Source organism: Thunnus thynnus, chromosome 16, assembly GCF_963924715.1.
Source record: "Thunnus thynnus chromosome 16, fThuThy2.1, whole genome shotgun sequence".
Classification (NCBI taxonomy): Eukaryota; Metazoa; Chordata; class Actinopteri; order Scombriformes; family Scombridae; genus Thunnus; species Thunnus thynnus.
Genome location: NC_089532.1, coordinates 12,342,409 through 12,363,058, shown reverse-complemented (window position 1 = coordinate 12,363,058; position 20,650 = coordinate 12,342,409). Strand labels below are relative to the sequence as shown.

General features: G+C 38.5%; 2 protein-coding genes across 3 annotated transcripts; one reads left to right on the top strand and one right to left on the bottom strand.

Moving 5' to 3' along the window:
* Window positions 1-182: 182 nt before the first annotated feature.
* On the bottom strand, window positions 183-3,721 carry LOC137200358 (protein yippee-like 5). 2 transcript variants are annotated; one of them, XM_067615100.1, is made up of 3 exons: window positions 3,549-3,721; window positions 2,576-2,747; window positions 183-2,434 (listed from the first exon to the last, which is right to left on the bottom strand). In XM_067615100.1, the coding sequence occupies exons 2-3, from the start codon at window positions 2,714-2,716 to the stop codon at window positions 2,210-2,212; spliced, it is 366 nt and encodes a 121-aa protein (XP_067471201.1). In that variant the 5' UTR covers window positions 2,717-2,747; window positions 3,549-3,721; the 3' UTR covers window positions 183-2,209. The 2 variants fall into 2 exon arrangements, with proteins under 2 accessions (XP_067471201.1, XP_067471200.1); XM_067615099.1 differs by having other exon boundaries at window positions 2,576-2,727; window positions 3,549-3,720.
* Window positions 3,722-6,244: 2,523 nt separating this feature from the next.
* On the top strand, window positions 6,245-20,255 carry plb1 (phospholipase B1). The gene is made up of 43 exons (XM_067614618.1): window positions 6,245-6,547; window positions 7,245-7,297; window positions 7,405-7,468; window positions 7,672-7,735; window positions 7,872-7,906; window positions 8,727-8,793; window positions 8,932-8,980; window positions 9,831-9,899; window positions 10,015-10,080; window positions 10,167-10,222; window positions 10,399-10,471; window positions 10,576-10,683; window positions 10,838-10,888; window positions 11,280-11,348; window positions 11,535-11,621; window positions 11,708-11,768; window positions 11,870-11,928; window positions 12,216-12,289; window positions 12,416-12,459; window positions 12,931-13,039; window positions 13,182-13,233; window positions 13,344-13,424; window positions 13,637-13,702; window positions 13,813-13,913; window positions 14,001-14,082; window positions 14,289-14,393; window positions 14,484-14,579; window positions 14,699-14,770; window positions 14,881-14,958; window positions 15,085-15,145; window positions 15,235-15,293; window positions 15,687-15,754; window positions 15,846-15,889; window positions 16,022-16,121; window positions 16,221-16,272; window positions 16,436-16,516; window positions 17,432-17,497; window positions 17,618-17,712; window positions 17,981-18,062; window positions 18,147-18,251; window positions 18,656-18,751; window positions 18,896-18,970; window positions 19,116-20,255. Exons 1-43 carry the CDS (start codon window positions 6,487-6,489, stop codon window positions 19,440-19,442), a joined length of 3,363 nt encoding a protein of 1,120 aa, XP_067470719.1. The 5' UTR covers window positions 6,245-6,486; the 3' UTR covers window positions 19,443-20,255.
* Window positions 20,256-20,650: the final 395 nt, after the last annotated feature.

Sequence of the window (20,650 nt, the reverse complement as noted above, 5' to 3'; positions counted from 1 at the left end):
AAAATCATTTGAGCGGTGAGTATTGCAATGTCACAGTGTTTGGAAACAACCTGGCAACAGATTTCAAGCTATACTCGCATTGATAAAAACACTGGCAATCAACAATTCCCAGATTTTCCTGTGCTTAATGACAAAAACATGTTCTGGGCTAGGAAACAAACAAACAAACAAACAAAGGAATGTAACCCAGCAAAACCACATCTTTATTTAGAAATAACAGCAGAGAAAATCTTGCTATAGCCATACAAGAAAACCTTTTTTTTTTCCTCCAAACCTCCAATCAAGAAAATGCACAATAAGATAAATGTATCCATTAATAAAATAATAATCATATAGAATAAAGCAAATAAAAACAACTGGCCAATCACTAAAATGCTAAAAGTGAGCAACAAAATGATAATATTCTGTCATGGCTATTGACCGTACACTGCACTGACCTGGGGATATGGATGGTGTCAGTGTCCTAAAAAAGCCATATATATTTAATTAAACTTTTTTTGTAGAAATGACAACTAGTGCTGTCTTGCATGACCTTGTAAAGGAAATCAACATTTACAGTGTCAGAAAGTGAAGGCCCAGAGCCATGATGCTGTGCTATAATTCAATCCAAAAATAACCTCAAATGTCATAAAAAATTGAGATTTTTTTTCTTCTTCTTCTTCTTTTTTTTTTTTTTTTTTTTAACAATTTGACATTTTTTATTGAACTCTTCACAGGACACTTAAAATGTCTGTGGCCTAATCAGAGGATGACACCAAGCTTGTTTGGCTTTGTCTTATAAGAAACAGGCCATCTAATGACCAAATGTGCCCTTAGCCTTGGATTATAAAGAGAGGATGGGTCACCAGCGCTCTGCAACTGTTCAAATGCATACAGGCCTAAAAATCAGACTCCAGCAGGATTGAAATATATTTTTGGTTTGTCATTTCCAGCACTGCTCTGTGTTACAGATAAGACTATTAACTGTCTTTAGTGTTGTGGTTTTAGTTATTCCTTCAGAGGCTCCGTTATCTCTTCCATCCTGCTAATTTCAAACGCTTGATTGACCCATCCTCTCATAATCCTATCCTTAAACACAGACAGAGAATGTCTCCATCACGTCTCAGACAAATTCCTCCTCCCTCATACTAAAGACATGCGGCTGGAAGGTACACGCTCCTGATAAGTCACCATCGTGACATGTTGCTCTTCACACGGCACACCACACAGGCACAGAATCCATGGTAACAGATGGAGAGTGGTAGAACTGAATTAAATTGTAGGATCGATTGTACGATTGTCTACTGTACAGCAGATCACTTCCACACTATGAACTGTATCAGAGGGACACTGTGTACATTTCAAGAATGTCACATCACTCAAAATAATTGCACATCATGTGAGGCAGATCTAAATAAAAATCCCTACCACTGTCAAACACTACAATGAATACTTAAATATGACATCAATCTGTGCGTTCCATATATTGAGAATGTAAATTTTAAACACTACTACATTAATAACTCTACCGGCTAGGAAAAGGTAACTGATACAGAAATAACAACTATCATGGTCTTAAATGCATTCAGTGCTCACCGGTGACAAGTACAGTGGGACAAAGTTCACAACACAGAAGCACAAGAGCCAAGGAAGCCATATGTAGAGTGACACCTCCATTGGTTCATTAAACATTGCTGTGTAGAGTGGGCCGGTTGTTTTACCCATGTCTGGAGGATGAACACAATCAGCTCTACTGCCTTCAGTTATCTAAATAAATAGAACAACCAAGTGATGCATTTTGTTACGTGACTAACTGTGACTGTTATCATGCATGTATTAAGTTACCATATGGAAAAGGTGTGGAGCATGCCTTATGCAGTGGTGGTGAAAATTCTGTGTGACCGTGCACGAACACTTAAACAAGTGAAGTTACAACTCCCCAGCTGTTATGGGGAGGGGGCGCCCTGTGACACATAAATCAGGACGTATTTTTTTTGGGAGCCTATTCAGCAAGAATAGATCCAGCAAATTCAATCTTCATATCAGCAGAGGTCTAAGGTCAGAGGCCAGAGACTGGGGTGGGGTAAGAGGGTGAAGCCAAAACTTCACAGACCACTAAATCTGCAAATGGTGGTGTGCAGCGCAGAGGCAGAGGGGGGGGAGGTAAAGGAGAGGGAAAGGAGGACTCGGGAGTGAGCTTTCCCACACAAGTTAATCCAAGGTTAGGGGCTCATGAGTTGTCTGAGGGGACATGCTCTTCAAAGCCCTCACTCTCTCTAACTAGCGCCCTCTCCAGGATTACACGTCCCTCTTTGTACCTCTGACTGTCCTCGGTAGCAAACTCGTAGATCCAGCCGAGCTTGCTGTTGCAGTTCTTGCAGCTGACGTCTCTCACCATGTGCCTGCCGGTAAGCATCACTCTGTCCTGCACCTCGCTATACTGTAGGTTCACTACCTGTGGGGGGGTTGGGACACAGGCAAGCACACAATTTTTGAAGCAAGGAACTAAACACTGAGTTTTGAAGAACTTATAATATATTTTATGATTGAGGAGGGAATATCAAAGGAAAGATCTACTTGGTTAATGTCTCTGTACCTTGTTGAAGAGGAAAGCTCTGCCCGTGGCTCCTGTGAAACGTGTGGAGATAAGCTCAGACCGGTTGGTCAAAATGGTGTCACAGTTGGCACAGGAGAAGAGGCGTGTCCCGCCAATGTGGTCCAAGAAGATGCGTCCCATTGTTCAATTTTCTGGGAGTGAAGAAGTGAGGCTTATATAAGAAATATACAAGGGTAAACTATTTATATTGGGCAGGTTAAACTGGCACTCCAATGTACACATAAAGTTCACATTACCCTTCATGAGGATTATTATTCTGCCTGTAATAATATTATATAGCTTCTCTGATTGAAGCCTTCCAAAGTCCAAAAAAAATGGTCCCTCATGATGTCATCAGGGTTATTTCAGCCTTGAAACTTAAATTTTTAATGATAGGCCTGTACTGCTGCACAGTACAAGGAAACTGAATATCAATCAGCAGAATTTGCCTGCTTTAATAGCCAAACATCATTTTCACAAGAAACTGGCAACTTAACGAGATACAAAAATGTCATAAATTCAACTCTGACAGTCTCAACAAAAACAAACATCATGAACTCAAATAGGTATTTGGTTTAACTGTATTTTTAGGTGTTTTTGTTACCCCCCCTGTGCCATAGTAGCTCAATTTCACTGATTTCAACAAGTACTTTCTGTCCCAGACTGGCTTGTCATGAGTACTGTTGACTGTAGATGGCAGCTGAGTTTTGAATGGGGCTGAAAATAAAAGTCAGTAGGAGGAATACTGAAAAACACAGCGTATAAAATATGAATAGGTTAGTCTAACTGACTGAAGAGAGCCCGTTTGCGGGTTTTCGTTGTGAGTTTGGACATTTTGCTGTCGAACTGAGTAAGTCAACGCGTCAAAAGAAGCTAACAATCGTTAGCCGTTCAGCTAACAGCGATATCGACAACAAGCTGAGAACAACAACAACACGTATTTTCTGCTTAGCTCTAAATGACGGTTTCCTACCTTTTCAAATTTGGCTTTCTGGGTACACGATGTCTCCACCAGCGATGATGTCACCGAAATATTTGGTATATTTTAGGCGTACATCTGTTGTTAGAGCCGCCGTCGTCGTCTTCGTGGCTTTGTTGTTCTTTTTCAGCTGTTCCTGTCTGCTGCGCTGTGCTCCAGACCAGTATCAACATCCGGCCATGACGTAGCGGCCTCTGCTGCAGCTGCCTGCTGCTCCACCAGGTGTCAGCAGAGCGGAGGACACCCTTCACATGTGTGAGTGTCGCTAAAAGCAGTGGTTCTATAACGTTTTCACGTCCCGGACCCATAAACGGACACATATAAGACCACGGACCCCCATTTGATAAGATTTTGTCCCAGGGCCCCCCCTCTGATAAGATTTTTCCCTCTAGATGTTTTATTACAGAAAGGGTATGAAACCCATGACCAAATAGTCATACATTCTGTCAATGTGTTAGTTATGGATGGAATTATAGTGAAAATGAATTATTCCCTTTTTTGCTGGGGACCCCTTAAAGGACCCCTGGGGCTCCCTGGACCCCAAAAATAGACTTTCAGGACCTTTGGGGACTTTGTCAGTGCCCTAGGTGAGATTTTAGATTGGAGCCCCCCAAAAATGCAACAATAGCACCTCCAGTACAAGAAATTAAAATATAAATTCACACGACAATGAAGCCCAAAGTCCTCCCAGTCTTCCACACAAAAAGGCAAGTGGGGGTCAAGGCACCAATCAATGAGTGTTTGGTGCTGCCAGGCGAAAACTGACGAATCACTAAGGCTTTGAAAAACGAACCAGATCAAAACCCATGCAAGTCGATTGGGGAAAAAGAGAGGAAAAATGGGGGGGACAACAAGTGCATATTTCCAAAAGTTGTATACAAGTTGTATACAAGCACTAATGTCAGTTTTTTTTTTTTTTTTTAAAAAGTGCTACTCATTTGGTGATCTGGTGAATGCAAATACACTTATATTCATCAAATGATTCAGTATTTATTTATTTCTAAGCTTATGTGACTACAGCTAATGAAATAATCTGTGTCCACCCCACTCCTAGAAGAAAAACCATCCAGTAAAAATTGGGTCACAAAAAAAATGATTCAGTGACCTTTGCCTCATATGGAGGCATCTGCATTTCTTATGTTCCTCCAATCATTTACTCAAATTATTCTCTCAATCTGTCACCCATATGTTTTATATTATTTTGATGCAACATATCTCAACATAATAAACTCTTAAAAAAATTTGCTGCTTGATGGACATCACTTATAAAGCCGCATCATCAAGATAACTTATTGTTTACTCTTCCTTGATTCCAAGGGTCAGGCTATCTGCAAAGCCAATCTAAGGACAAACTCATAAAGTATTTGGCAATCGAATCATATCTCTTGACATCTCCAAAACTGAACCTGTCCAGTTTTACTAAATTGCTGGTTGTTAACATATGATTATATAACTCTGGTTAAATATATGAAATACAAGGATGTGATCATCACAGATTAGGAACTGTTTTATGAATGTGCATCCAGTAAAGCATTAGTACGACTCTAAGTTAAAGAGCAGCATATTGAAAAAAGACATTACACATGTTATCCTTATGATTTGCATAGTTCTGTCAATATTATCAGTGATCTAATTCAGCATGAAAAACCCTCTCTAAAAGCTCGAGAACTAAGATTTTGAACTTTGATTAAGAGGCTATTTAGGGTATCATAAAGTAACTGTTTGAGCTTTTACACACTAATGACTTTTATTATGAACCAGAAATGTATTCATTTCCACGGAAAATCTCTCTGGTTACTATCACTGTGTCCACAAACTCCTTCCTATTCCTTGAAATGATAGAGCAGGGCCGAAGTGTGTCTCCTGGAAGATGTCATATTTTGGGCTTATCCGTTTTTTAAAAAATGTTAAGGAGACATTTATGTGGTCAAAATACATTTTTATAAACAATGAAATATTGCTAAAAATGTTAATTAGCCTGCAATACAAGGAGCACCTGCACACTAAGTCAAAGCTCCCTTTAATTTTATTTGCAACATTTTGACCAACAAGTCTTCCTCAGGCAAAAATCGCAGTATTGCAGTTTAATTGATTTTTGCATGCAGCACTTATCCCACTGTGGTTTTGTGGATGTGCACACTCTGACTTTTCCCAAAAATGTTAATTTAACAACATTTATTTTCAAACAAAAAGATAGACCAGACTGAACATGAAGCTTAGAGAACTAACATCTCATTAGATATGATCTTTTAAAGATTTCTTTTCAATCAATGTCTATATCAATGTGCCATTATTACTGATAAACAATGATATCTGGTTGCATTTTTTTATTTTGGATATTCAGTTAAACAGTGTTACTGTCTGGCTTAGTGTTATAAAAATACAGAAACCACATATGCATGGATATGGTGACGACTTGGTGGCGATTCGTGTCATTCAAGTGTCACGGTGAAAGCCATAAACGTGACTTAACATCTCACTGACCTTTCATAATGTGTCAGTTTGGTCTGTTGCAAGATATGATGAAATTTCTTTGATTTACAGGAAAAAATGCAGGTGAGACTGCTGTACACTGACACAAAAAATGCAGAGATAGGGAAGAGCAGGAGGAGGTGAGGGGACAAGTAATTTTGTTGATTGCCCAGATAAAGTGATAAGAGAAAGATATGACTGAGAATAAAAGAGAGTGATGAGATAAAAAACAGCAGGACTGATAAATGCTTCTTTCTGCTGCTAGGTTTCCTCTTCTTTTCCTTTCTAAAACTCTGCCCCCTTGGGAACTATTTGCCTTCTCCACACCCTTTACAGGTAAAGTATACTTTCACAGTCACTGAAAGCATACAGTCATTCTTTCTCCGAGGCTGAGGGGGAAAAGTGGAGGGCATTACACAAACCCCCTCAGTGTGGAAGGCACTCAGTATCTCAGCACATCATGACTAGATCTGCACTACTGATTCTGGCAGCCCTTGTTGGATCCTGCACTTGGTTTACAGGTAAAGTACAGCCCATGGATAAATTCACAATGTTGTTTAGACAAATTTAACACAGTGAATTACTTGTAGCAGTTAGGAACGATTAAATGCAAGGTAAGTAGTGCAGTCATGTGATGAAATTAGAATGAATTGGTAATTGAAAAGCCAGCCTGTTTAAATGAAGGTGTTTTGTGATCCTGTACACAGTGCTGGTTGATGTTTGTTGTACCTAATTTAGCAATTATAGGCCATTTGCCAAAATGTGGATGATAGTAGGTTACACTGCCATCTATCCAGTACCTGTTGCTTTAGTTATGTATTATAGAATTTGCTGTGAGGAAAGTTTACATGGTGTCTATTAGTTTAGTATAAATATCAACTGTGCACAAAGGATGTTGGGTTGCAAATGTAGAAAGAGAAAACCACAGACAGTTTATTGCACTGCAATTTATAACACAGATGCAGCAGTTTCTGATGCCCCAAGCAATAAGTAAAAATAAATGCAGTTAATTCTTCATGAATCAGCACTAACATGCACGGTAAAGTAAACACAACAGCACAATTATGGATAAAATCACTGAGTCTTGGGGAAGGGAAGGGGGCAAAATGAAGTCTTTTTATTCTTACCTGTTAATGTTACAAAATGTCTTATTTTTTAGCTATTAAAAACACCTTTCCCCTCTGAGTTAATTTGGGTACTTTCTTATGTCACATTTAGATGCTGTCAACATTAACGTACAAAATGAACCATCAACAGAGAAATCAGAGAAGGTACTGTATGTCAGCTGTTACACTTTGGTGCTCATTAATCAAAACATGAATAATTTGCTCTGTATAAATCCACTTACAGTCTGAGGAATATTTTTTCTATGTTACAGAAAGAAAATTACATGTCAATACTCTGCTCACCAATAACCACCTCATCCTCCCCATCCTCCTCTGGTAGGCATTTTCTACTGCAATATCCAATTCATATCAATAATCATATGAATCCGTTTACTAGTTTGAGTGATTACTGTGTTTATAGGCATAAGGATTGGTCCCTTCAATAGTCTTATTATTACTTGGATGTCAACTTATTGTATTTAAAATATGTGTCAGATGTTGCATCATGACATTTCTGACCACTTTTTCCTCTCCGTCAGTTCATGCTCTCACACCGGCTGATATCTCGGCTGTTTATGCCTTGGGGATGCCTCACTCACACAGGTAGAGAGCCAAGATGAAATGCACAAATATAGTTCAGTAATACTAAAATCAATGGAAGTAACAACACATACATCGTGCAGTTGAAGCTAATATACCCTCACTGTCTCTAAAACAATGTGCCTGTGTTTATTTTTAGGGGTGAAGCATCCAGAGTGGTCAGTAGACTAGCTGGTAAGTCTAAACTTTTTCCCTACTGAGTATAACCAACATGAAGAAGAAACATAGATGTTCATATTCATCTAAAAACATATACGGTTTAATATTACCAAGATGGTGGTGTTGGTTTTGAACATAATTCTTGTAGTACTTCTAGCCTTGATATTACATTTATTTCTCACTTTTGCATATATTATTTTGAAATGACAAGGTGGTTGAGGGATTCATGATTTTCCACTATGTTATCATACTGTTATATATATATATATATATATATATATATATATGTGTGTGTGTGTGTGTGTATATATAGAGAGAGAGAGCCACATATCAGCACTCAGTGTGTTAAATTTTTATGATCAAATTACTTTTCTAACTAGTTGACCACAATATACTTTTTTCTGTTACTTATTAACTCTGAGTTAAATAAAGAGGAAAAAACAGACACTTTTGACACTATTAGGGAATCTTCTGACTTTGTGGTTGAAAGTATTTACAATTTACAAACAGTTCAGTTCAGGGTCAAGACCATGTCAGAAGAAATGCCAGATACGGCGCATAAGTTGAAGAAAAAGCTCTCAGAACAATAATCGCTCAGGATAAGACGGTGGGCTATAAACACAGGTCGTTGACCTTTATTTCCCATAAAAGTAAGCAAAACTGGTAACATGAGTTGACGCTTTCACAAGCTTCTATTTTCACAACAACACTTACCACATAATGTACATGATCCGCTACTATTGCGTTTTATGGACATTTCTATAAGTGAGCAAAATTGTGAGACTTATTAAGATTAAGAGAAGACTCTGTAATTGTGTTTATGTGTCTTGAACAGAGCTGCTGTCTATGTTTAACCCTGAAGTGATCACTGAACATGTGAATAAGGCCTCATTGCAGCCCAGGTAACACACACACACACACACACACACACACACACACACACACACACACACACACACACACACATGTGCACATGACATACACTTAAATGTTCTAGGAGATTGCTGCAGGTATGTTATTTATCGGTGAATGTGTTGCAGGAGCTTGTTGGAGGAAGCAGAGGAACTGTCTCTGTCCCTTTCACATCAGGTACACATAAACCCTCTCATAACAACGTTTTATGTATTTTTAACACTGGGTTTGTCCATTGTAATACAATTATAAAGAAATAAAAGAAGTTGCCATAATACTTTGACTGAAAGCAGACTATCAAATAGTAAAAGTAAATGTATTTCCTCTTTTACTTTTTTTCGTGGCAGTAAAAAAAAAAAGAAAACAGTGTGTCACGGGACTACTCTTAATGACACCTGTTCATTTTTACCACTCAAGTGACTGTTAGATTGATAGTGAAATCCTACAGTGACCAGGGATGTTGCAGTCGTACGGCATGTGCTGTAAACATTTGGCTACCAGGGCGCTCAAAATCCTACAGTGATAGTCAGGAAGAACAAAGAGTTCTCTTTCATTTATGGTTATCTGAGAGTGAAGCAGATTAGCATTGTCAACTCACAGCAAGACAGTTATGGTTGTCTGGGACTTATCTATGTGATGTTTTATGTTCTCCTCATGTTCATGTGGGTTTTCTCTGAGTGCACTGCTTTTCTGACACTGTCCAAAGACATAAAAGTTGGATTAGATGAATTTAAAACTCATATTTACCTATAGATGTTAATGAAAGTTTGACTAAACAGATGATGCTACTTTATCTCCCTGTGATCCTCAACAGGATACATAAAAATACACCAAAAATGTATTTCCAACAGAGTGTATGGGGAAAAAAAACTGTTATGGCCTTCATTTAAGTTAAAATACTCAAATCAACACACAACTATATAAATAGGAGTATTTACTTTTAGGCCAAAGAACAGCAGCGGAGCTTTTTTTCACATCTTACAGTGGATGGAGTTTGCTCAGTTTGCTTTTTGTTGTATCTTTGCAGGTCTCAGACTGGAAGTTTGTACTGCTGTTTGTACCAGCAACAGATTTCACATGCACCTGTTCACCACATGTAAGATTTATTGTGTCATAACTACATCGAAAAAAATGGTTTGATCATGTTTGATGTTGCATGTGTTAGGGTCTGTAAAGGGTGATAAGAGTGTAAGAGTCTCTTTGTGCTTCAGGTTTCTGCAGATGTTAATGCTGTTGTACAGGAAGTGGAAGCAGCTCTGCAAATACTGCAGAAGCGGGTATAGTCTCCTTTGGTAAATACAATTTTGAAATGAACAAATAAAATGGAAAAAAAAAATCTAATATGTTGGGTATATTTTTACAGTTACATCACACCTTAGTTCATGTCGTGGTCTGGAGCGCAAATCATCAACAGGACAAGTGAGTGTTTGATATTTTGCTAGTAAAAAGCAAGCAAATTAGCTCGTATTATAAACTATAAAAACTGACAGAAACGTTTTATGCATTTTACATTGATGTATGTAGCCTATAGTGTTATAATACTGTTATCTCTAAAAGGCATGTTGCAGTGATGTGCTTGCTTTTTTATTTTGTAGCTGGTGTGAGTGTATGAGAGATGAAAACATAAACCAGCGACTACATGAAGCAACTCTTCTAAAACGACTGCAGGTAACATGCACATAAATGAATGGTATTTGAGTGCTTTTAGTTCATGCTCTTTTGAACCATATTTGGTTAGTTGCTTGACAGTTATCCAATGGGCTTGCTTTCAGGACTCTCTAAATCATGTCTTGGAAAATCCAAAGTGGCACAGCAACAGTGTAGACTTCACTGCCCTGCTGCAGTCTGCACCAGTAATTGCTGATCCCATTTCAGATTCTGTAAGTAGAGAAAAGTTACACCTGGATGCCAGTTAAAATCAAAAACAACTGTAAGATATACAGCCTTTCTTACCATAAAAATCATGAATGAATGCATGTAAAACCCTAGAAATGGCTAATGTGTGACTAGCAAATCTCATCTGCTTCTTTGCAGAACACATTGTCTGACGTAAACCAACTAGCTGTTCAGCTATGGACAAACCTGGTAGGTTCTTATTGATCAAAGTCCTGTCTGACAGTTAAATCTACAGTGTAAGTACACTGTATGTTAGGCTATCTGACAAAGCAGCATGTTGAAAACTCTCCATATTTATCTGCAAGTTCCTCTGACTCTGAAATTGACCTTGTGTCTTAGTTGTAAAATGAGCAAACAGGGGACAGTCTCAATGATCCCTCAAAGCAAAAGTAAGACAATTATTGTGAACTTTTATTGTTCTGAGGAGAGATTAGATTAGAGATGTAAAGATTAACTTGATGAGATTATCTACAGGATGATTTTAGTATCAGTACTGTTTGACACTGTATGGTCATTGGCTGCACAAGATGGTCCCACGTGGCCCTAAATCCTAACAAATCATGACTTTTTCCTCCCACAGCTTCAGCCATCAACAGGTCAGATAGAGGTCATGGACGGCAGTGTCATCACTATTCCTTGCCCTACGCAGGTGAGACATGTCATCACATAACCCTACAGTTTATCAAAAGTCACCCCTAAACATGTTACAGCCTCGAAAAATGTTTAGAAAGTGTTGCAGCAGCAATTGAAGACTCCCCAAATCATGGGGAAAACTTTCAATCTAATCAACATTTTATATCCGATGCCATGATTAAAACTATGACATGACTTCCAGGAACGACCTTTCCTGCGGACACAGGTCAATTCCCCCACCAGCAGAGAGGAGACGGTTTACAGCAAAGTCTCTTCACTAACAGATCCTGTAAGATATTTCCTTGACAATTTCAAAATATATTTAAGAGTAGAGTATACAGTTTAATTTATTAAAGAACACTGCATGTTTTTCAGGTCATGGGTACCGAAATACCCTGCACAGACCGTAGTCCATCTCCTACGAAACCTACTTCAGGTACAAAACTTTTTTTTTTAGCTTTTATGCTGCTCACACATGTTTGGAAAATATATTTAAATCTGATTACACTTGACCACATTATTTTCTCCCCTGTGTAGTTCATGAACTCAGACCTGCAGATATCAAGGTGGTGGCAGCAGTAGGCGACTCTCTGACAGTGAGTTTCTTGTACTTTTTGATTTCCTGTCAAATTTATACAGTATATGAATCACTTTTAAAAAATTATACTCTTATGATTATAATAGATATATTCTGCTCTAATTTTGGTGTACACTTCTGGTTCAATGTACAGTACCAGTCAACAGTTTGGATACACTATCTCATGCAAGTGAATGGCGAAGGTGTGTCCAAACTTTTGACTGGTACTGTATATTACCTCTGGCTATGAGTGGTTTATTTCTGCACAGTCCCTCTATTGTGTCTCACATCTGATGTTTTCTACAGGCAGCCAATGGTGTGGGTGCAAAGAAAGACAACCTTCTGTTAGTGATTAATGAGTACAGAGGACTGTCATGGTGGTAAGATAAGCTAAAGTACACCTTTGTTTAAATTTTGATAGTGTTGGAAAATACATAAAAAAGGTCACGGTAATTCTATGAGCTGCATTTACTGTAAACCTAACAGGCTGTTTCTGCAATCTTCAGCGCTGGTGGTGATGAAAACATTACCAATGTGACCACTCTGCCAAGTATGTTCATCTCTTATTTTACTATTTTTCCAAACATTATAATAACGTTGCCTGTGAACCAAATCCCATAAAAATGCTTACTGGAGGTTTATCTTATCAAATATAAGATGTTCATCATTATGTTTGATAACATCTATGATTGTGCTATCTTATCACAATCTTTACAGACTTCACTGCGGAGCAGTTAAAGTTAGCTAACGACCTGAATCAACTAAATTCTTGTAGGATGTCTTTGATTGCAAAGATATGATGAGGAGAATTTTTGTGACAGCAAATGATGTATTGACTTATGATGATTCTGTTTTTTCTATATGTTAAAATAAAATAGCAAAAAGATTATATGATTTTCCTGGGTGAGATTATAGTCAATCACTTAATCTAATGCAGAAGGCAGAATGCACACATTTCTCTGGATATGTTTAAACTCCATTTTAATTTTTCTAACCTTTCCTGTGTTTTTGTGGTGTGCAGACATCCTGAGGGAGTTTAACCCCTCTCTGACTGGCTTCTCACAGGGAATAGGTAATGAAAACAGTCCTACGGCCTTCCTCAACCAGGCTGTAGCAGGAGCTAAGAGTGGGTCAGTCATGTTATCTACTTGTTATCATTCATTACTTTTTACTCTTGCTTAGCCTTTGCATCAAATAAGAACATACAGATCACTAGAACAATGCATTTTCACTTCTTGGACTCCACAAATCACAATTTCTTTGTGTTTTCAGTGATATGGTACGACAGGTGCGCATCCTAGTGGACAAAATGAAAAATGATTCGGTAAGGCAGTAGATGTAGATGTTGTAAGACTTCACAGAATAACCTTTGTCTCAGTTTTATGTTCACAATTAACAAATTAACACCACATTTCCTTCTTATCTGCTTTACAGCGCATTGATTTCCACAACGACTGGAAAGTGATCACCATGTTTATCGGCGGCAATGACATATGTGACTTCTGCACAGACAGTGTGAGCATTCTTATCTAGATTTTTAAGATTTTTTTTTTACTTCCATTGGCATTATGCTTGCACCTTTTTCATATGAATGATAAACAGTCTTAAATTTTGATAATGTAAGATCTGACATGATCATTTTTTATGTCTCAATAATAATTCCATACATAAGTTTGTCCATGTTTGCTCTGTGTCGTGTTCACTGGTGATATCCATATTTTCCATAGGTTTTTTTCTCACCCAGAAATGTAGTTGAGCGTATCCGCCAAGCTCTGGACATACTCCATAGTGAAGTATGTTTTTTAAATTTTCTTGCACTTTGCTCCACTTATACAAACATGCAACCTCGGTGTATTTCACAGTTGTGTCTAAATTACAACCATTCTGTTTTGTTCCTATCCAGGTGCCTCGTGCCATTGTTAATCTGGTTGAACTGTTAAACATTGTACCATTGCGTGATCTGCACCGAGATAAAACTCTGGGCTGCCCCACCTGGTTTGTGCGGTCAGTAATTTTTGGTTCTGTAAAACGAAGAGTTGACCAAACAGCTGGTTGAGTCATTATTTAACAGTTTTGATGTTTATGTTTCAGTTTAATTTGCCCCTGCATACTGAAGCCTAAAGAGGGGTCCTCTGAACTCCGGAAGGTCAATGACTTCAACAGAGCTTATCAGGTACAAGACTTAAGGAATGCTGAATGGAAGAATCTTATTGTTTCCTTATTTCCATGTGCCCTCTCGATTTCTGTGACCACAACACAAACATATTTTGACTTAATTTGACCTTAAGAACTTAAAAGTAAATTTAATACCCTTTATATAGGCTAGAAAGGGCAAGATCAGTTCTTTTACATATGCTTTTTGTTTGTCTTTTCTCCCAGTATGAAATGAGAGAGCTAATTGACTCTGGCCGGTATGACACACACGACAACTTCACTGTGGTACTGCAGCCCTTCTTCAGAGAAGTTTTCCTTCCCACGTTAGAAGTAAGAGCTGACACCTGAAACAATAAATATTCCTAATGGTGTTTTCATTCATTCATTTTTTAATCCCTGTCAACTCTATTTTTCTTACAGAATGGAAAGCCTGATCGCTCTTTCTTTTCACCTGACTGTTTTCATCTCAGCCAGAGAGCTCACACTCTCATGGCTCGTGCTCTTTGGAACAATATGGTAGGTGTAATTTTATTACAAGTCAAGTCAAGAAATGTATTTTGGCACATTTTGGTCAGATATTTCTATTTCTATTATAATAATCCAAAATAAATGTCTGACTTTTAACAATCTTGTAGTTAGAGCCAGTGGGCAACAAGACTTCTACTCAAGACTTCATGGCCGGCATTGATTTGAAGTGCCCCTCTGAGGTAACAACATTCACTTCACAGTTCAACACTTTATCTACTACAATACATTGTATGATGTTGTTTTTATAATTATTGTGTACTAAATGTGCTTTTTATTATTTCTTTATCAGACTATCCCATTCTTTAGAACTGCTGTCAACAGCAACTACACCTTTCCAGGCCCTCCCCCCACCCCTGCTCCTGTTACAGTAGGTCATAATTTCTGTCTTTCATTTGCAGCACAATTTAAGAATGGCCAGTGATAAGTATTTATGCATGATGCCAAGTCATGAGTTATAACTATAAATGCATAAAACATTTCTGTCATTCTGTAGAACTGGGGCAGTGACTTCTCCTGTGTTAACACAGCTCCTTCCAACACAGTGCCCACTTCAGGTAAACATTGAAGGTGTTACTCAGGTATCTTGTATGAATAAATATAGACGGGGTCAATATAAAATAAGCTCATGTTGATCTTTTTTTAGCTCACAGGTTACGACCAGCAGACATTAAAGTGGTGGCTGCTCTGGGTGACTCTTTAACGGCAAGTTTGTACAAAAGAATATTTGTGTGTTTATTGTTTCTATGTGCATCATCACTTGTGTGTGTGTGATTTTTTGAGAGGATTTTTTAGCTGTTGGGTATATAACTGCTGGTTAGTCTATTAATTTGTCATAGTGCAATGATGCAGATGATACAATTGGCCTATTTTGTGAAACTAACAACAAATTCTTACATTTTTAGTCAGGGCTATTGTAGCATCTTGTTGCACTTTTTTTGGTAATTTTCTAGACATATTTTCCCCTAAATCCAGTCTTGCATATTCAGTGTGTTTGGTAATTTGAGATCTCCACTAGAACAAGTAATAAAGTCCTGTGGGTTTAGACATTTGTCATTATTTAATAAAACTGTGTAAGAATTTTTTTTCTGCATGTAGGCTGGATTTGGTGCTAAGGCAAAGAGTCTGCTCCAACTAAGAACTGAGAACAGAGGAGTGTCATGGAGGTGAGAGACTATACAAACTATACACACAACAAATTCATGTACATTGCATTTTATTCATCAGTTGTTCATTTGTTTGTTTCTCATTCACAAGCATCGGAGGAGATAAAAATCTCGAGACTGTCACAACATTACCCAGTAAGTCACTCATCCAGCTGTTTCTATCATGCAGCTTCTTGGTGTGTAATGCACGTTGGCACCACAAGATGACAGAGTTGGACTGTAATAAAACTAGTATTTTGGCTCTTTTTCATTGCTTTTTTACATCAGATATCCTTAAGAAGTTTAATCCTAAAATCAAAGGAATGTCAAAGGGAAACGGAAAATGGCAGACAGGCTTCAACATGGCTGTGTCAGGAGCTAAAATTTCGTGAGTTCTAACATTTGTTTGATCCGTTATCAGGTTCTGTGTTACTGAACTATGTTTTAAATGCTTTGTGCACTAATGAAAATCTCTAATTTTATACAGAGGAATCCCAGAGCAAGTCAGACACCTGATTGATAAGATGAAAAATAGCTCTGTGAGTTCAATATATGGTACTAAGTGATTCTAAAGCATACACTGATACGATTTTGTTACCACAGATGACAATATTTTATAGCAATGTGCATAAAAAACAAGAGAATTTCATCTGAGTTCCATCTTTCTCTCTGATTCCTTCTTGATCCTTTTAATGGAAATAGGCAGTAAATTTTGAAAAGGACTGGAAGCTGGTGACCCTCTTCATTGGAGGCAATGACCTGTGTCAGTACTGCAATGACCGGGTGAGTTGCTTTAAGAAGTCGTCATAGGAAATCTCCCCCAGGATAAAGGACATTTTCAAAGTCTTTCCCTCCTTAAAGACCGTCTCCTCTGTTAGCACAGCGGTTAAACATCCCCCTGGTGTTGTATGATGCCCTGTGTAGAGCTGTCTCATGATATCACTCTCCAAATGGGACTAAGCACTGGAGCAGAATAATCAAGCTTTGTGGACAGCCCTCCCCTAATTGTTTTATTGTGTCAGAGTGAGATGAGAGCAGACGTGGTTTCTTTTGAATGAGCACATTCTGTCACTTTACCCCTCCAACACAAAACACCCCCCTCCCTCCGCTATTTCAGCCTCTGTCTGCATTAAACAAGCACACGGGGCACAGTGACAGGCCTTGTTCTCTAAGAGGCATAAACAACACAGAAGTCAACCCAGACTCTCTTCATCCTGTCTCTGTCTCGCTCCCTCCTTCTCCTTTGCTTTCTCCTTTCTCATGTCGCCTCCCTTCTCTCCATTCCCCTTTTTTTCTCTCTCTTTCTCTCCATTACTCTTCTCATGCTCAACCGACAGGGTAGTCTCTCTTTTAATGTTTGTGCTTTGAAGCAGCATATCAAAGCACAGCATCAATTTAAGATGAGCTCTGAGACTGGGTTAGTGACAGCTTAGGGTTAGTTGTTGCTCGAACGCTCATACATGTTGCATGGTGTTGGCTCCTTTGGTTGATATGTGCTTTTTTGACACAGTTTTGGCCAGTTTCAATCAGATGTGCTGTAATTATCCTACTTTTTATTGGTCACAACAGAGAACAATTGTTAATGAAAAAAAGGTGTGACTCACCATGGGTTTATGTGTACACGTCTTCCCTATGAATTAATAAAGAGCCTCGAACATTGTTTGTAATTTTAATATTCTTTCGGTCTCTACACTATAGGCATCTTTGTCACCTTTGAACTACAGCCATCATATGATGACGAGCTTGGATATGTTGTACAAAGAGGTGAGATGATGCAGGTTAAGCAATAAATACCATAACTGAAAATATGCTCAAGAGATGCCTCACTAAAGATGAGCTTTCTCTCTTCCCTGAATAACAGTTGTACTTGCTTTCCGGCCGTAGGTTCCCAGGGCAATGGTCAATGTCTTGGTGATCCTGGAAATTGAAGGCCTTCGCAGGATCAAAAGGGATAGTCTTGGGTGCAATGTGTTACAAAAGTATGCTCATCGATCCACTCCTGCCAAATCAATTCTACATGAACCAAGACCACGGAGTCCCAAGAAAGACAAAAGTGTTTTTTAGTCAATAGCACTTCTCTTTATATTGATCCTGTCAATCCAGCAAAGAAGTATATTGTAATCTGGTATTTGCTAAAGGACCACATTATCTCTAAATTAATAACAAATCCTCTAATTTTGTTCTATAAATGCACTTAAGTGTTTAAAGTGTTTTATCAGCTGTTTATTTTCAACATTTTATCCTCAGGTATGTCTGCCCATGCTTCTTGTTACCAGGAGAAGATTCTCCAGAGCTGACTGAAGTAAAACGGATCAATCGGGAGCTACAGGTTAGGTTAAATGTGTGCTTGCTAAGAGTTACTATTTAATAGAATAGTCAACAGGGTCATGAGCATTTGTGGTATTTCTTTCAGATTGAGACGGAAAACTTGGTGTATGGAGGCCGCTATGATGACAGAGAGGACTTTGCTGTGGTCGTGCAGCCCTTTTTTAAAAACTCCATTGTTCCTTTGAACGCTGTAAGCCCTCCATGTACTCCCCACCCTCCAATGAACTCCATGTACAAACATTTAGCTTAAGGACAGAAACAAGCCCTTCCCATCAGAACACATAATTCCCACAAACATTCATGTTATATTAGCCTGATCAAGACTCTCTGAATAAAAACGCAATGGTTTATCCATGATTTATTAAAGGATTTTTAACTTATAATCAGAGCGCCTCAGATGTTTTTTCGACTGCCAACCAATACCATGGAATTTCATTATAAGTAAGCTGGACAGTTGTTTTTTTATGCTTACTTGACAACTTGCCCTATCCTTGAACCTGATTTTTTACTTTAACATTACCAACACTATTGGTCTTGACTCAGTGCAGCACTCCCTATTTTTTCCTCACTGATGTCATATTATTTCTTCTTCAGGATGGCACACCTGACGACACCTACTTCTCTGCGGACTGCTTCCACTTCAGTGAACGGGGACATGCTGACATGGCTGTAGCTATATGGAATAACATGGTGAGTCCCACAAGGCGAACAGAGAAAGGCTAACCTTGTTTGACAGAGGAAGGGTTTCAGATGAAGTCTGATAAGTTGACTACATGTCACTGCAGTTTGGTCATGAACTGGGTAAGCAAAGATGTATTTCTGTTTTATCTCTAGTTGGAGCCAGTGGGCAAAAAGCAGACATACAATAATTTCACAAATGCCAGAAATAACATCAAGTGCCCCACTGAGGTAAGAAAGCTTCCACACAAGCACTTGTCACATGCTATTGCTGACCTATTTGTGACTTATCTGCATAATTTGTGCATAACTACATGAACAGTCCATGAAAAGTGAGTGTGACTGAGTTCAAGGCCCCCCTACTTGTGCGTTCCAGGAGCATCCTTACATCTTCACAAAGGTGAACAGTTTGCCCAGTGTGACCACCACAACTACAGCACCCAACAACAGCACAACCTTGCCTCTCTCCACCACCACCACCACCACCACCACCACCACCACCTCAGCACTCACACCGCACAGCACAGCCCTGCCTCTCACCACTGATTGCTCGGACAATGTGCCAGTGTGGCTCGCTGCGGTGCTGGCTGTCACGGGTCTTCTGATTGGCTGGGCTGTCACCTGGCTCCTCCTCTCCTGCAGAGCCAAGAGAAGCAAGAGGACGATGATGGCTGCAGTGGAGATGAAGGGCACTGAGTTTTAAAGTGCTACTTACTGCTCTTCTGCACTGAACTATTTAAGGAGGAATTTGCAAACCACATCTACAAAACAACATTCCAACATTTAAATCAACTGTACGATACAAAGCATATTGTTTGTGGTAATGGCGGTTATACTCTTAGACACACATTTTTTATAATAAGCCATGATAAGATAGGTCTGTCTGCTTTGACCAGAAAAGTTTTGTCTATTGTCCTTGAACCATAAAGAATATTTCTGGATGCAGTGGTGGAAAAGGTACTCCAGTTCATTCCTTAAGTGAAGCGATAAATAAGACAATTAAATGATATTTCATTAGTCCTGCATTCAAACCATGCCCAAGTTAAAGTGTATGAGTATCTTAAAGTATTGAGCACTTATTGTGATGAATGATTCCCTTCACATTGTTATATTTCTGCTGCATAAACCTGTTAGAAGTATAAATGTTGTAGCTGGTCTAACAACTCAAACTGCCCCATACTCCCCATGACTAGATGAAACAATCACTAGATATTAAACACAATATGAGACTGCATATTAACTTATTACTGCTGTAATTTATTAAAATGAAAATCTTTTTGAAGTCAGTACCATCAAACTGAAACTGAAGTAAAATATACAATACTGCCTTAAAACTTACTCTTTCTGAATGTAACAACAGTGCACTCTTGGTAGGTGTAAATAATTGCATAGCCATTATGTTTGTGTTAATTACTTGGCAATAACCATGTTCTTGTTCTTGTGTATGTGTGTGTTTTAAAGAATGTCGATGCCTTTAATTGTGACAAAACTATTTTGTGGTTATTTGGAATAAATGATTTTCCAATTAAAACTGAGATCCTGACATGATGTAGCCTGCCTGTCGAAGGAAATCATCACCATCACAGCTTAATAGTACTTACACAGGAATTGCAGTATATCACCATATCATAAATGACACCCATGCACAGATTATTCTGCTTGAAGCACTGACATACGTCAGCTTGCATGCATTAACTTTATCAGCACCATTAGTGATGCAGATACAACATAAAAGGGTGAATTTATGACCTCCTCACAGTGATGGAAGACACTGACTTCCTCTGTTAATGATGTCACAAGCATATAGCAGTGGAAAGTAATTAAGCACATTTAAATATGAGCACTGGAGTACAATTTTGAGGTATTTGTACTTTATTTGAGTATTTCTACATAAGTATTTTCAAATTTCAG

What these genes read in the sequence shown, in the direction of transcription:
- LOC137200358 (XM_067615100.1), bottom strand. Translation starts at nt 2,716, where the DNA reads ATGGGACGCATCTTCTTGGACCACATTGGCGGGACACGCCTCTTCTCC. An exon ending in GAGCTTTCCTCTTCAACAAG is followed by an intron (nt 2,435 to 2,575) that starts GTACAGAGACAT and finishes ACCCCCCCACAG; the next exon opens with GTAGTGAACCTACAGTATAG.
- plb1 (XM_067614618.1), top strand. Translation starts at nt 6,487, where the DNA reads ATGACTAGATCTGCACTACTGATTCTGGCAGCCCTTGTTGGATCCTGC. An exon ending in CCATTGTTCCTTTGAACGCT is followed by an intron (nt 18,252 to 18,655) that starts GTAAGCCCTCCA and finishes TTTCTTCTTCAG; the next exon opens with GATGGCACACCTGACGACAC. An exon ending in TAGCTATATGGAATAACATG is followed by an intron (nt 18,752 to 18,895) that starts GTGAGTCCCACA and finishes TTTTATCTCTAG; the next exon opens with TTGGAGCCAGTGGGCAAAAA.